The sequence below is a fragment of the Lepidochelys kempii genome, chromosome 14 (genome assembly GCF_965140265.1).
Source record: "Lepidochelys kempii isolate rLepKem1 chromosome 14, rLepKem1.hap2, whole genome shotgun sequence".
Classification (NCBI taxonomy): Eukaryota; Metazoa; Chordata; order Testudines; family Cheloniidae; genus Lepidochelys; species Lepidochelys kempii.
In genome coordinates this window covers 36,527,827-36,541,621 of record NC_133269.1, presented here as the reverse complement: position 1 = coordinate 36,541,621, position 13,795 = coordinate 36,527,827, and the positions used below count along the sequence as shown (strand labels likewise).

At 47.7% G+C, this 13,795-nt stretch overlaps 2 protein-coding genes across 2 annotated transcripts in view; one reads left to right on the top strand and one right to left on the bottom strand.

The window, feature by feature from the left end:
• The window catches only part of LOC140898396 (uncharacterized), a 317,402-nt gene that overhangs the window by 89,591 nt on the left and 214,016 nt on the right, over window positions 1–13,795 (bottom strand). The window lies entirely within an intron of this gene.
• Window positions 12,863–13,792, top strand: LOC140898412 (olfactory receptor 14A16-like). Its single transcript, XM_073312219.1, has one exon. The coding sequence runs from the start codon at window positions 12,863–12,865 to the stop codon at window positions 13,790–13,792; it is 930 nt and encodes a 309-aa protein (XP_073168320.1).

Here is a 13,795-nt window from a genome sequence, read left to right as displayed (position 1 = left end):
TGGTGGAGAAGTTTAATGGAACTTTGGGGGCCATGATACTTAAATTCGTAAATGAGCACTCCAATGACTGGGACCTAGTGTTGCAGCAGTTGCTCTTTGCCTACAGAGCTGTACCACATCCCAGTTTAGGGTTTTCACCATTTGAACTTGTATATGGCCGTGAGGTTAAGAGGCCATTACAGTTGATGAAGCAGCAATGGAAGGGGTTTACACCCTCTCCAGGAACTAACATTCTGGACTTTGTAACCAACCTACAAAACACCCTCTGAACCTCTTTAGCCCTCGCTAAAGAAAACCTACAGGATGCTCAATAAGCGCAAAAAGCCTGGTATGATACACATGCCAGAGAGCGTTCCTTCAAAGTAGGGGACCAGGTCATGGTCTTAAAGGCGCTCCAGGCCCATAAAATGGAAGCATCGTGGGAAGGGCCATTCACGTTCCAAGAACACCTGGGAGCTGTTAATTGTCTCATAGCTTTCCTCACCTCCAACTGAAAGCCTAAGGTGTACCATATTAATTCTCGAAAGCCCTTTTATTCCAGAGAATTCAATGTTTGTCAGTTTACAGCGCAGGGAGGAGATGACGCTGAGTGGCCTGAAGGTGTCTACTACGAAGGGAAAAGTGATGGTGGCGTGGAAGAGGTGAATTGCAGAAGGAGGCTGAAAGGATTCTCAGATACCTGTGCCATTAGCTTCTAGATTCTGCTATATAGATAGATATTGACCAAAAAATCCTAGTGCTGGATGACTGACTGTGTCTTCCGTTGGGAAAAATCCACAAAGACTAGCACAGGAAGTTTGCTATTTCAATTAAACGTGTTGGGGGATCAACATACAGGGAAGAATTAAGATGATAAATATGAATTACAATACGAACTGGTTAAGACCTTTCCCATCAGTTTAATCAAATACCTACTGCTGACTGGAATTTTTCCTCCCGTCAGGAAAATTTTTTCTTTTCACTGAAAACCCTAAATCCATTTCCCCCCACCACCACCTCAGTTTTTGGCAAATGAAAACTTTCTGCTGAAAACTGATTTTTTTAAATTCCAAAACCAATACAGTTTGTTTTTTTAAGTTTTCATTTTTTTTTACAAAACAATCCCAAAATGTTTGAGAAAAGCAGACAGATTCTGAGATGTGTTGTTATTTAGCTTAAAAACCAATCTCCATTAAAAAGAACCCAGCTGACAATTTCCAACCAGCAGTAAATCTTAAATAAATTGGGGAACATTAATATTTCCTGATAAGAGCCTGATTTCAAACCCATTGATTCTATCGCATCTGTGTGATTTCTCTTTCAAAGGGATAGTTGTGAAGAGGTAACAACTGAATAACCAGTAAAGTTGGCAGCGCACAGAATGTTTTACACAGAAGAGCCCCTTTAAACCCTGGGTTAGAGTTGAACCAAGCAGCCAAAGCCTGTCTGTCCTGACCCCGTTCAAGGACATACAGGAGCTCCCTGGGAGTAGAACTCAGACGTCCTGGCCTAGCTCCACACTGCTGTCGGCTGAGTATAGATGGTGTAAATGGCTGTGCAGAATATACAGAGAGTAAGACACGAGGCTACGTTTCCAAAGGTATTTAGATGCCTAGTGGGATTTTCAGAATCACCTAGGAGATCACAACTTGTCGATTTCAAGGGGTTTTGGGGTCCTGATGCTTTTGAGAATCCCACAAGGTGCCTCAATATCTTTAAAAATCTGCCCCACAGCCCCTCTCTGAAAGCCCTTATAGTCCTAGAAGACACGGCAGAGAAAGGGAGACGGGGGAAACAGAGGCAGAAAGCGGGGAAAAGACTGGTCCAAGATCACACAGCAGGTCACTGGCAGAGACGAGAACAGAGCCCAGGTGTCCTGACAGCCACTGCACCACACTGCACAGAGTAAACAATGCAACAGAGCGGTGACGGAGGGATGCTGCTAGCCCATTGTTACATGCAGGCAGAAGTGCAGTTGGGAGTTGTTGCCATAAATCAATTTGGAAGCAGGCAGCAGGCCGTCTAGGCACAGAGCTTGGGGTGTAAAAATTACAGATGAGCTGCTATTTACGATGCTGGGTGAGTCGACATCATATTGCCCTGCAAAGTGAGAATCAGGCTGTGTTAGCATTTTAGTTGATCAGTTTCATACCCAAGCTGTGAGAATTGTTGGGTTTGGAGTGTGCTTTGTTCCATCCTTCATATTGCATTTTATCAAGCCACACCTTGGGCCAAATCCTCTGATGGGATAAATTGATGAAGCGCCCTTGACTTTAAAGGAGCTGATCCAATTTACACCAGTGTGATAACACAACTCATTGATTGTCAGAGGCGAGGAGCACTAACAACACCTACTCATTGTACGTGACGAGTGCTGTGCACCTTTCACGTTCACATAACGAGATATTAGGGAAAGGGGAAACAGGGCCATTCCCTCTGTTGCTCTAATCCTGACCGTTGTCCTTCTCATTCCCTCCACAGACATCAGACAGTGCACTGAGGAAGAAAATGTCAAACCAAACCGCTCTGACCGAGTTCCTTCTCCTGGGATTCTCTGACGGTCGGGAGCTGCAGATGTTACACTTTGTGGTGTTTCTATTGCTTTACCTGATATCCCTGCTGGGGAACCGTCTCATCATCACAGCCATAGCCCTTGACCTCCACCTTCACACCCCCATGTACTTCTTCCTGATAAATTTGGGCATCCTCGACCTCGGCTCCATCTCTGTCACTATCCCCAAATCCATGGCCAATTCCTTCATGAACACCAGATCAATTTCTTATTCTGGATGTGTTGCCCAAGTCTTTCTAGTTGTCTTCTTCACTTCAGCAGATTTTGCCTTATTGACCATCATGGCGTATGAGCGATATGTCGCTATCTGCCAACCACTGTACTATGAGACACTGATGAACAGGACAGCTTGTGTCCAAATGGCAGCCAGTGCCTAGACCAGTGGTATTCTCTACTCTGCACTCCAGAGGGCCAAGCCCATTCCTGGGGCCTCTCCAGGGAAATCGGTGATTTTGCACCCAGGATACACTGGGTCCCTTCTGCTGAGCTGTTTTCTACTCTCTCCCCTGCTAATGCCCCCTGGGGATAATCACAGCTCTGTGCTCCTCACAGGGGTTTCCTAGGGGATGTCCCACTTGGTCTGATTGCTTTGGTTGCTCTCAGTAACTGAATCCCTGGGCTGATGTTATGTCCCTGGCACACCATGCTGGGTGCACCACGCTGCGGCAGGGCCTGGGAATAGATTGTGCCCCAATAAGGCAACTTGAGAGAGCAGGACTGTCCCTCGCCTTCGGCCCCTGAACATCTGAGAGGAGCTGAGGTCTCAGTTCACACCCCATTTCCATGTGGAAGCTACAAACATTGTCGAGCAGGATGGGACAGGCTGGCGTGGGAGATAAGAGATGAAGTTGCTGCTTTCACCTCTAAGTCACCTGTCCAAACCCAGCCCCACTGAGCAGGAGCCCAGGGCTAAATGAGCAAAAGCATTTTGGTGCCTAAGTCCAAAATTTACATCCTCAAAAGCTCTGGAGTTATGGGTGCGTGTGTGTCTGCCTGCTGGCCGGCTGATGTGAGCACTGCGTAAGGGCTCTTGGACATGATTTGACCCTTTCTCTCTCCACTGTGTAATAACAGAGCTGACTGAGACTCAACTGAGAGTTTTGTTGCAGACCCATAGAGCTAAAGCCACTAATAACCAGGTCTAAGCATGAGTCTTGCTTTAGGACAGTGTCTCTGGTGCATAAGGCTGCCCAGTCTGCACGATCAGTGAGGCTCCCCCAATAACAGCTGAAATCACTGAGAGCTGTGTTATGTGGCAGGACCTCAAGACATCCCAGAAGGTGCAGGAGGGCTGGCGGAACAGAGGCAGGGGCAGAGCAAATGCCCGGACAGCGGAGAGAGCAAGGTGCCTTTCTTTCCGTCCACCAGGGTGGGCGGTGAACGCCACAGATGCACCTCTGAACTCTGGGTCTTCACTGACCAAGGACAACAGCTGTGCGTGGGGTGCGGTGAAGGGATGGGCACGTTACTGGAATCTTTGACTGTGGGACTTAAGAACCTGAGGCAAAAGGACACTGCCCAACATACTCTGGGGTGGGTGTTTTGCTCATGGTTTATGTTATGAATCCTGCTTGCAGTGCTTTCCCAAGTTAATGCCAGGTTCCTTTCCCCCTTTTTACTGTAAGCAGGGTCAGGATGAGCTCCACCCTGACACCTGGTGGTGAGGTGTGGCAAGTTGTGGAAAAGAACTTCAGGGGCTGATCTCATTTGCATCGGCTCACCCACCCCGCCTAGCATGAGCCCATAGCTGCCCAAATGGTCACTTTGGCTGCTGTGGGATCCCCAGTGTTTCTGTTATTGGGGCAGGAAGAATAAATTGTTATTATCTTGATTATGTGACTCAAGGAGAATGGAACTGTACTTGGCCTTTTGTTATGATGGAGGGGTGTGACGCAGCAGGGAGGGGGGAGTGCTGACCTGGGAATGTGGCAGGGGAGTTTCACTGGGAATGGGATACCTGAGCGCCTGTAACCTGAGCCAGGACGGGGAGGGGGAGGTAACACCTCTACCCGGGAAACTGGACAAAGGCTGCAGGAGAGAGACTGCTGGGGGGGGGGGGTTGTTTTCAGTTTGATGCTGGGTGGTGGAACACAGGGAACCCCAGGGCTGGGGTCTAAGCTCCCTGCCCCCCAGAAGGACTTGACTGAGGGGTCCTGGTTGTCCCCACAAGCTCTGTTTTAGACTGTGTTCCTATTGTCCAATAAACCTTCTGTTTTACTGGCTGGCTGAGAGTCACAGTGAATCCCAGGAAGAGGGGTGCAGGCCCCGGACTCCCCCACACTCCGTGACAAGGGGCTCGCCATCAACGAAGTAGCACTCGGGACAAGGGTAGACAAGGGACATGGGTTCCAAAACTCAGTGAATTGAGAGAGGTTGGGGACAGGTGTTAGTACCTGGTCTTGTGGGCCTTTTGAGAGGGCCTGAAATATCAATTGCACATTCTTCTTTCTCCACTGTGAAATATCAGAGCTAATTTTGGGTCCATTAGGAGTCTAACCACAGGTGCTGAGCTGAATTTGCTTTGGGGTTATGGTGCATCAGCACTGAGGTTCCCACTACTACAAGATGAAGTCACTAAAGAGCTAAAATTACTGAGCACTGTGTTAAGTAGTGGGGAGCCTGAAGATATTTATTGCTGGGCAGTGAGTGGAGTAGGACAGCAGGAGCTGCCTGCGGGATGGCTGGTGGAGTGGGACGGAGCAGAGCAGAGTGGCTCGCGGGACGGCTGGTAGAGCGGAGCGGAGCGAAGCCCTATGGAGCGGCGGGGCAGTCCGCTTCGGATCATGTAAGGTGCCCCTTACCGCACACACACACCCCCACCCCAGGCTGGGGAGTAACACCCTGCAGATGACCTTTTGAACTCTGGGGCTGGGCGTTTGAGTTCTTGGACTTTGGGTGATCTTTGGGTTTCTGGACTCAAGAGATGTTTGGGTTGTTGGACTCAAGAACCAGAGGGAAAGGACATGGCCCAATCTGCTGGGGTGGGTCTTTGCTCATGGTTTGGTTGATGAACCCTAGTTGTGGTGTTTTCCCAATTTAATGCTGATGTCGTTTACCTCATGTTATTAAAGATTTTCTGCTACACCGAGACTCTGTGTTTATGAGAGGGGAAGTATTGTCTCTTTGAGGCTCCCAGGATTGTGTGTTAGATTTTCCCAGGTCACTGGGTGGGGGCTTGAGCCGGTTTTGCATTTGCTTTGTTGAGAGGGAACCCCTGTGTTCTGAACCCGGCCCTTGCTGCTACCAACTCGGCCTGGCAGAAGGGTTACATTGTTAAAAGTTTCTTTGCTACACTCGGGCTCTGTGCTTGTGAGAGGGGAAGTGTTATCTCTAGAGGCGCCCAACGGGGGATGTGTAATTGTCCCAGGTCACTAGTTGGGGGCTCAAGCCGGTGTTGTGTTGCATTGTTGAAAAGGACCCCCTAGATATTGAACCCGGCCCTTGTTGCTGCCAACTCCAACCGGCGGAAGGGTTACACAGGTTTCTTAAAGGTGAAGGGAGAGGTTTTCAGTTGGTCTAAATCATTATAGCTGGGTAGGTGCGACCGCGCAGTGCTGCCGGCTGGGAGAGCAGCCTGAGGCAGAAGCCTCCAGCTTGCATGATATTCCAGGCAGGACTGAATCTCCATGAGACGAAACCTAAAGAAGAGAATGACCTGGAGTCTCTGGCTCCCATTCGGTGCTCTAAGAGGAGAAGCTCCATGTTTGTCCAGCCGCCCCAATCGACCTCACCGAGGTCTGCCAGGAGCACCCAGGAGATGTACGCCGGCTATCAGTCCTACTGCACCGTCTGCCGTGAAGGCAAGGAGCTGCTGCTGTGTAGCAATGCAGTACTGCATCTGCCAGCAGCACCCAGGAGACGTACGGTGAGCTGAGCGGGCTCCAGGCTTGCCGTGGTATGGCTTCTGTATGGATAACCCAGGGAAAAAGGCGTGAAACGATTGTCTGCTGTTGCTATCACAGAAGGAGGGAAGGGGGGGTCCTGACGACATGTACCCAGAATCACGTGCGACAATGTTTGTGCCCCATCAGGCATTGGGAGCTTAACCCAGAATTCCAATGGGCAGCGGAGACTGCGGGAACTATGGGATAGCTACCCACAGTGCACCGCTCTGTAAGTCGATGCAAGCCACGGTATTGAGGACGCACTCCGCCGACTTCATGCACATAGTGTGGATATACGCAATCGACTGAATAAAATCAGTTTCTAAAAATTGACTTCTATAAAATCAACCTTATTTCGTAGTGTAGACATACCCTAAGAGAGTTAAGCATCTAACTCCCATTGTGCAGACAATGGGCATTGAGCACCTGTTTCCCTGAAACCACTCTGAAAATCTCTGTCATAGCTCACATCCTGGAGCAAGTGTCCACTGTATTGTTCCAGATTCTGCAGCACCCACACCCCTTTGCTTCTGCTCTAATTGCACAGGATGCTGCAGATTTGGTTACAGGTCCCCCCAGAGGGCCAAGCCCATTCCTGGGGCCTCTCCATGGAAATCAGTAATTAGTACCCAGAATACATGGTGCCCATTCTGTTGACCTGTTTTCTACTCACTACCCTGATATTTTTTCCTTTGACTACAGGGGTGTTAAAGGGACAATTCACCTTGGATGGTCCCTTGAATTTGTGCCAACTACTTATGCCGAACTATTTGTTCGACCTTGTATTTAGTTGTGACACTCTGAATTCCTTTCCCACACCTGAGAAAAAGCTCTGTGTAGCTGGAAAGTTTGTCTCTCTCATCAACAGAAATTGGGTCAATAAAAGATATTACCTCACCCACCTTGTCTCTCTGTTCCCCGAAACGGCATCTTTAGAGAGCAGGACAGTCTCTGGCCTTCGCTTCCAGCACTGGACATATGAAAGGAGAGGAGGTCTCAGTTCACACCCCATGTCCACATGAACGCTATAGCCATCTCGGTGCAGGATGGGACATGCTGGCTTGGGAGATAACCGATGAAGCGGCTGCTTTCATGTCTAGGTCACCTATTCAACCCAGCCCCAGTGAGCAGTGCCCCAGTGTCCTCCCCTTTTGAGCTCTGTGAAAAATTGGTTTTGTGCCTTATCTCCTTGGACACATCATGAAAGCACCCACCAAACATCTCATCCATCCAAACTAGAACGTGTTAATCCCCTGTGAGCAGCCTCAGCAGAGACCATGGACCAGCGCGGACCTGAAGAGCTCATCTCAAAATGGGAGAGGGTAGATCGGGCTCCCAGTCCCCTTCACTACATGGTCTCTCCATGGAGATTGCGATAAACATCAAAGGAGCCAATTGTTGCCAGTCAAAGTAAAGGTGGGTTCTGTAGGGATGGGCTTTAGTGTGGAACCAGAACCTCAGATCCTAAGCCCCCTCGCCTGAGCTTTGGGGAAGTGAGGATCCCAAGAAGGAGCCCAGTGTCTGAGCTGGGCCCATCTCAAATTAATTTGCAATTTCCTGATAGAAATAGTCTTCTTCTGTCAGCCACACAACCCTCAGCTCTTACATAGCAGGGAAGGCCTGGTCCTGATCCCACTGCAGTCACTAGCAATGCTCCCGCTGACTTCAGCAGTTCCAGGGGTGGATCATAGAGGTGCACGCCGTGTGTTCATTAGAGCAAATTTCTCCAAGGAAATTTCTTCACTTCACAGGTTTATGTTTAATTTTCCCCCATTCCATGGAGAGGTGGCCACATCAAGCAAAGGACATTTGTATGGATGGAAATGTAGGTGGGGAAGGAAATGAAGGGACCTAGTACAGAGTTGCACAGTTAGGAACGGAGAGAGCTACAAACATGGGCTGGGGTTTCCAAGCTGACTTACCCCAGTTCAAACAGAGAGACGTTAATGGCATCCCTGTGTGTTCCCCCACTGGTCATTGGTGCTGATACGCTCCCCCCATGCAAACCAGGAGTGATTCCACTGGACTCAGTGAGACTCATTCTTCTCTTCCTCAGCCTGGTGTAAATAAAGAGTAACTCTAGTCGAGTAAATGGAGCTGTTTCTCCTCTTACTCACCCAGTGAGTAACTCAACAGAGTTAGGCCATGTTGACACTATGGACCTTACAGCTTTTACCTTTACCGCCGTGTCTACCCTTCGGATCTTTCTTCCTTTATCGCTTGGGTGGGTCAAACTTTTGTCAGTCGGGGTGGTTTTTTCACATCCCGACCGACAAAATTGGTAGTGTAGACAAAGCTTAAGGCGGGGGTTTTTGGTCAACTTATTGTTAGTTATGTTAATTGAAGGATGAATTCACAGCCGTCAATCTCAATGAGGTCTGTGATTGATCCCGTCATTCGTACCTCACAGTTTAACAATACAAGGCAGCAGAAGGAAACTGGAAGTTATGGAGGGGCTTATAACTCCGGAAGCCCTTGGTCAAATGACAACAAATTTGGAACTCGAATGCTACCCCGTGCCTGCCTGAGGCACCCAAATTTCAAAGCTATCCGAGTAACCATTCAGCTTCTAGTGCACGTCCAGAAACTGAGCTTTAAACCATACACAATGGCGGGAATGGAAATCCTCTAGCCCTCCTTCTGCATTGGCACAAGCGCACAATCCAACACACAGACTTTCTTAAATTCCATTCTCATTTTGGGTCCCCCAAGATTTAGTGGGGGCCATGCACTACCTTGGGTAAAATGAGACAGATTGAGACCAGTTTGACCTGCCTCACATCAATAGTTTGATCTCTAGCTTTGAGCAAAATAAACAAAACCTAGAAACTTGTAACGGGGCTCATATCTCCACAACCCTTGGCTCAAATGACCCCACATTTAGGTCACTAATCCTACCCTGCACCCTCCTAAGACACATTAAGTTTCAAAAGAATCTGACTAAGCTTCTCTTCTGTTTTTTCCCTTTTTTTTTTTTAAAAGGAGGACCTTTAAACAGAAGTCATGGTGCAACCTTAACTAGAAGGGCGTTGCTGTGATGGTAATAATATTCATCAGTTCATTTACTGGTTGGGTACCCATCTTGCAGGTTTCTATGAACCCTGCTATTGGAATATTCCAGGAGCATTGAGATGGGATTGTGATGTTCAGCAATGAGAATCTCAGAGACAGGAACAAACAAAAAACTCGACATCACGGCACTGATATTTAGCTCATGTAACCTGGCCGAGTTCTATAGCACTCTGCCAATTTACATTCGCTGAGCAGCTGGTCTAATTGACTTCAGTGGGGCTGGGGCTGACTTACACAACAGTTGTTTGGGGATCTGGACCCTTTGAGTCCAAGGCAGCTAGAGGTGATTTACAGAAACTGGGGCACTGACCCATTCACTTCAGTGGAGCTACCCTGATTTGAACTTGCTGAGGATCGGAACCATTGATTCCAATCGGCCTCGGGCTGATTTCTACTCTCTGGCTCTTTGCATTTCATCAGTTTCTCTGACATGAATGTCTCGTGTAAATTACACATTTTTAAACAGTGCATCTGTAGCCAAAGGAGCCTTTTATTTTAATGTCGTCTGCCAGAAGGAAAACAATGTTACTACTGAGAAAGAAAGAAAGAAAGAAAGAAAGAAAGAAAGAAAGAAAGAAAGAAAGAAAGAAAGAAAGAAAGAAAGAAAGAAAGAAAGAAAGGAAAAGACCTGGGCTATTCATCCCAATAAAAGTTGAAGATCAGATGCAGAAAATCTCCACAACACTGTCCCCAGTTCTGTCCCAAGTGGGAATGAATCGCTCTGTCACCCTTACAAGTTATACTTGTAATGCATCCCAGTGGACAAAGAGCTAGGAAAGAGGAGCCTGGTTACAAATGTTTGACTCTTCTTTGGTTCAGTTTCACAGGCAAAGGATATGGGTTGGAAACTGCGTCATGGGCCAGATCCCCAGCTGGTGTAAATGGATGTAGCTCCCTGGAAGTCAATGAGTCAGATCCCCAAGTGGTATAAATAGCCCACGCTACTCTGAAGTCAATGGAAGTGTATCAACTTACACCAGCCCAGGACCTGGTCCTTAGTTTTTAGTGTTTGTCTCTTAGTGAGGAACTTCAAGCAGCCAGGGCAGCCTGAGCTGTGGGTTCCTCTGGTGGCTGCATCCCAAGAGCTGCTGGTGCAATGCAGGAGAAAAACATCTCTGCTCCCCTAGAGGTGACTATATGGAGTTAATGAAGGAACAGGCTATTCCAGGCCAACTGAGACTCTGGTGCCAAGAGGCTCTTAGCTATTGTAGAGCCCATGTCTGTGCTACAAATATCTGTTTTATTTTGCCATCCTGTGGGGACCCCCTTTGTGATCCAGCCCTGCCTTGTTTTTAGCTAAAGGTCCTTCAAGAGATGCTGTCATCATGTGAGATGCAGGGCAGGTGCTGTTCCCCCTCTGGGGGATTAGGGTCAACTAGGGCAGGTTGTCAGGATGGTTTGCTCCTGAGGTGAGAGCAGAGCTGGGCTCACAGCTCTGGAGACCAGATTCAGCTATTTAGCCCCAGAGCAGGGATATCTTGGGCTGTGACCTTGTTTGAAGCTGGCACAAACCAGGATCAGCTCGAGAGCTGGGACTGTCTTTCAGTCCCTGATCCCATTTAGTCCATCACCTTTCACCCAAGCCTGCCCTAGGAGGGAAGCAGGGAGCGCCCATCTGTGCTAGGAACTGCAGAGAGACCCCTGCAACTCAGGACATCCAGCGAAGGGATGCGACAACAGCTGGTGAATACGACAGTGCTGGGGGCAGGAGAGAGAGAGAGAGAACCAAACAATCCTGGCAGTGGGTGAATAGATAGATAGATAATGACCAATGATTCCTAACACAGTCGGATCAAATGCATCGCAAATTGGAATAAAGACCAACAAAGTAAGTTTTCTATTTCAATTAAATATGTTAGAGTATTCATATATGGGGCAAATTTAATATCAGAAATATGAATTGCAATTAGAACTCTTGAAGACTTTTACTATCAAATTATGCAGATATATAGAGATGATCAGATTTTATTTTCCACCAGAAAAAATTGACTTTTCATTGAGGTTGTGAGAACCAAACAGTTTCAGCCAAAAACTGTTGGAACCTGAAAATTTTTAAGCATAATCAAAAAAAGTTTTCATTTTTATGGATATCAGAGACTTTCCATGAAAATATATTCAACTGAAATCTGAATTTTCCTTTGAAATAAAGTAGAAATTGTCTGACTACTCCTACCTGGAAATTTAGCTTTTTGCCAGAGTGGGGAACATAAATATTGTCCAATAACACCATAATTTCCAACCCCATTCCCTCTACTGCAACTGTGTTTGTCTGTTTCAAAGGGGTAGCTGCAGGATGGTAAAACTGAGTAAGTAGCAAAGTTGGTCGCCCAGAGAATGTGTTTTAAACATACTAACCTCTCTAAACTAAAGCCCTGAGAGTTGAAGCTCCCAGACAAAGGCTGTCTCTCTTTATCCCACCCAAGGACAGGCAGGAGGTTGATGGAACTAGAACCCAGATCTCCACTTCTACCATCATAGCCTCTGTCCCACACTGCTGCCTGCTAAACAAAAATACTGTCAACATGTGCACAGAACATGCACATAGGAAGACACAATCCATCCCCAAAAGAGTTCACATTCAAAGTACACGAGACAGACAAAGGGAAGGGGAGGAAAGAGAGGCAGCGGTGACTGCTCCATGGTCACAAAGTGACAGAGGCAAGACTAGAACCGAAGTCTCCTGACTCACACAGCACAGAAATAAAGTCACAGAGGGGAACCACACAACCCAGCAGCAACTGAGCGATGCGACCAGCCCATCATCACCCAGCAATGGGAGTGCAGCTGGGATCTGGTGCCATAAATCAACATGTAAGTAGGCATCAGGCGGTATGTGGGATGTTGGGGTGGAATCATCGCAGAAAAGCTGCCATGCGGGAAGCTGGGTGATTCTGTGCTGTGTTTCTCAGTTAAGTGGGAATCAGACTGTGCTGGCATTTTAGTATTTTAGTTGGCCAAGTTGTGAGCCTGCTGTCTATAGCAATAGGGGCATAATTTTGGCTCAGATTGTTGGATTTGGGTTGTACTTTGTTCCATCTTTCATCCTGCATTTGATCAAGCCACATCTTGGGCTAGATCCTCAGATGGTGTAAACTGACCCAGCTCCAGTGACTTTAAGGGAGCGATGCCAATTTACACTCCTGTAATAACGCACCAGAGTAGTGCCCTGGTTGTGAGCAGTGAGGAGCCCTCATTACTCCAGACAATGGAAGTGACAAGTGCTGTGCACCTTTGACATTCACACCATGAGAAATCATAGAGAGGGGAAACAGTGTCATTCCCTCTCTCACTATAACCCTGACCATTGCTCTTGTCCTTCCCTCCACAGCCATCACACAATGAACTAAGAAAGATAATGTTCAACCGAACCACCGTGACCGAGTTCCTTCTCCTGGGATTCTCTGACGTTCGAGAGCTGCAGATTTTGCACTTCATGGTGTTTCTAGTGCTTTACCTGGCAGCCCTGACAGGGAACCTTCTCATCATCATAGCCATAGCTCTTGACCACCACCTTCACACCCCCATGTACTTCTTCCTGATGAGTTTGTCCATCCTAGACCTCGGCTCCATCTCTGTCACCATCCCCAAATCTATGACCAATTCCCTTATGAACAACAGGTCCATTTCCTATTCTGGATGTGTCGCCCAAGTCTTTTTCCTCATCTTCTTTGCTGTAGCCGACTTCGCCTTACTCACCATCATGGCGTACGATCGATATGTCGCCATCTGCAAACCACTGCACTATGAGACTATAATGAACAGGAGAGCTTGTGTCCAAATGGCAGCCAGTGCCTGGATCAGTGTAGTTCTCTATTCTTCATTGCATACCGGGAACACGTTTTCGATAACCTTCTGTGGAGGCAACATGGTGGATCAGTTCTTCTGTGAAATCCCCCAGCTACTCAAGCTCGCCTGCTCTAACTCATACTTCAATGAAGTTGGGCTTATTGCGTTTGGTGTGTGTTTAACCGTAAGTTGCTTTGTTTTTATAATTGTGACATATGTTCAGATCTTGACCACGGTATTGAGAATCCCCTCTGAGCAGGGACGACATAAAACCTTCTCCACATGCCTTCCACACCTCATTGTAATTTCCATGTTTCTTTCCACTGTTGTCTTTGCCTACATGAAACCCATCTCCAGCTCTCCGTCAGCTCTGGATCTCGTGGTGGCTGTTCTCTATTCCGTGCTGCCGCCAGTGATGAATCCGATCATCTACAGCATAAGGAACAAGGAAATCAAAGCTTCCCTGAGGAAACTGACTGGGTGGAGGTTATTCAACTAGAAC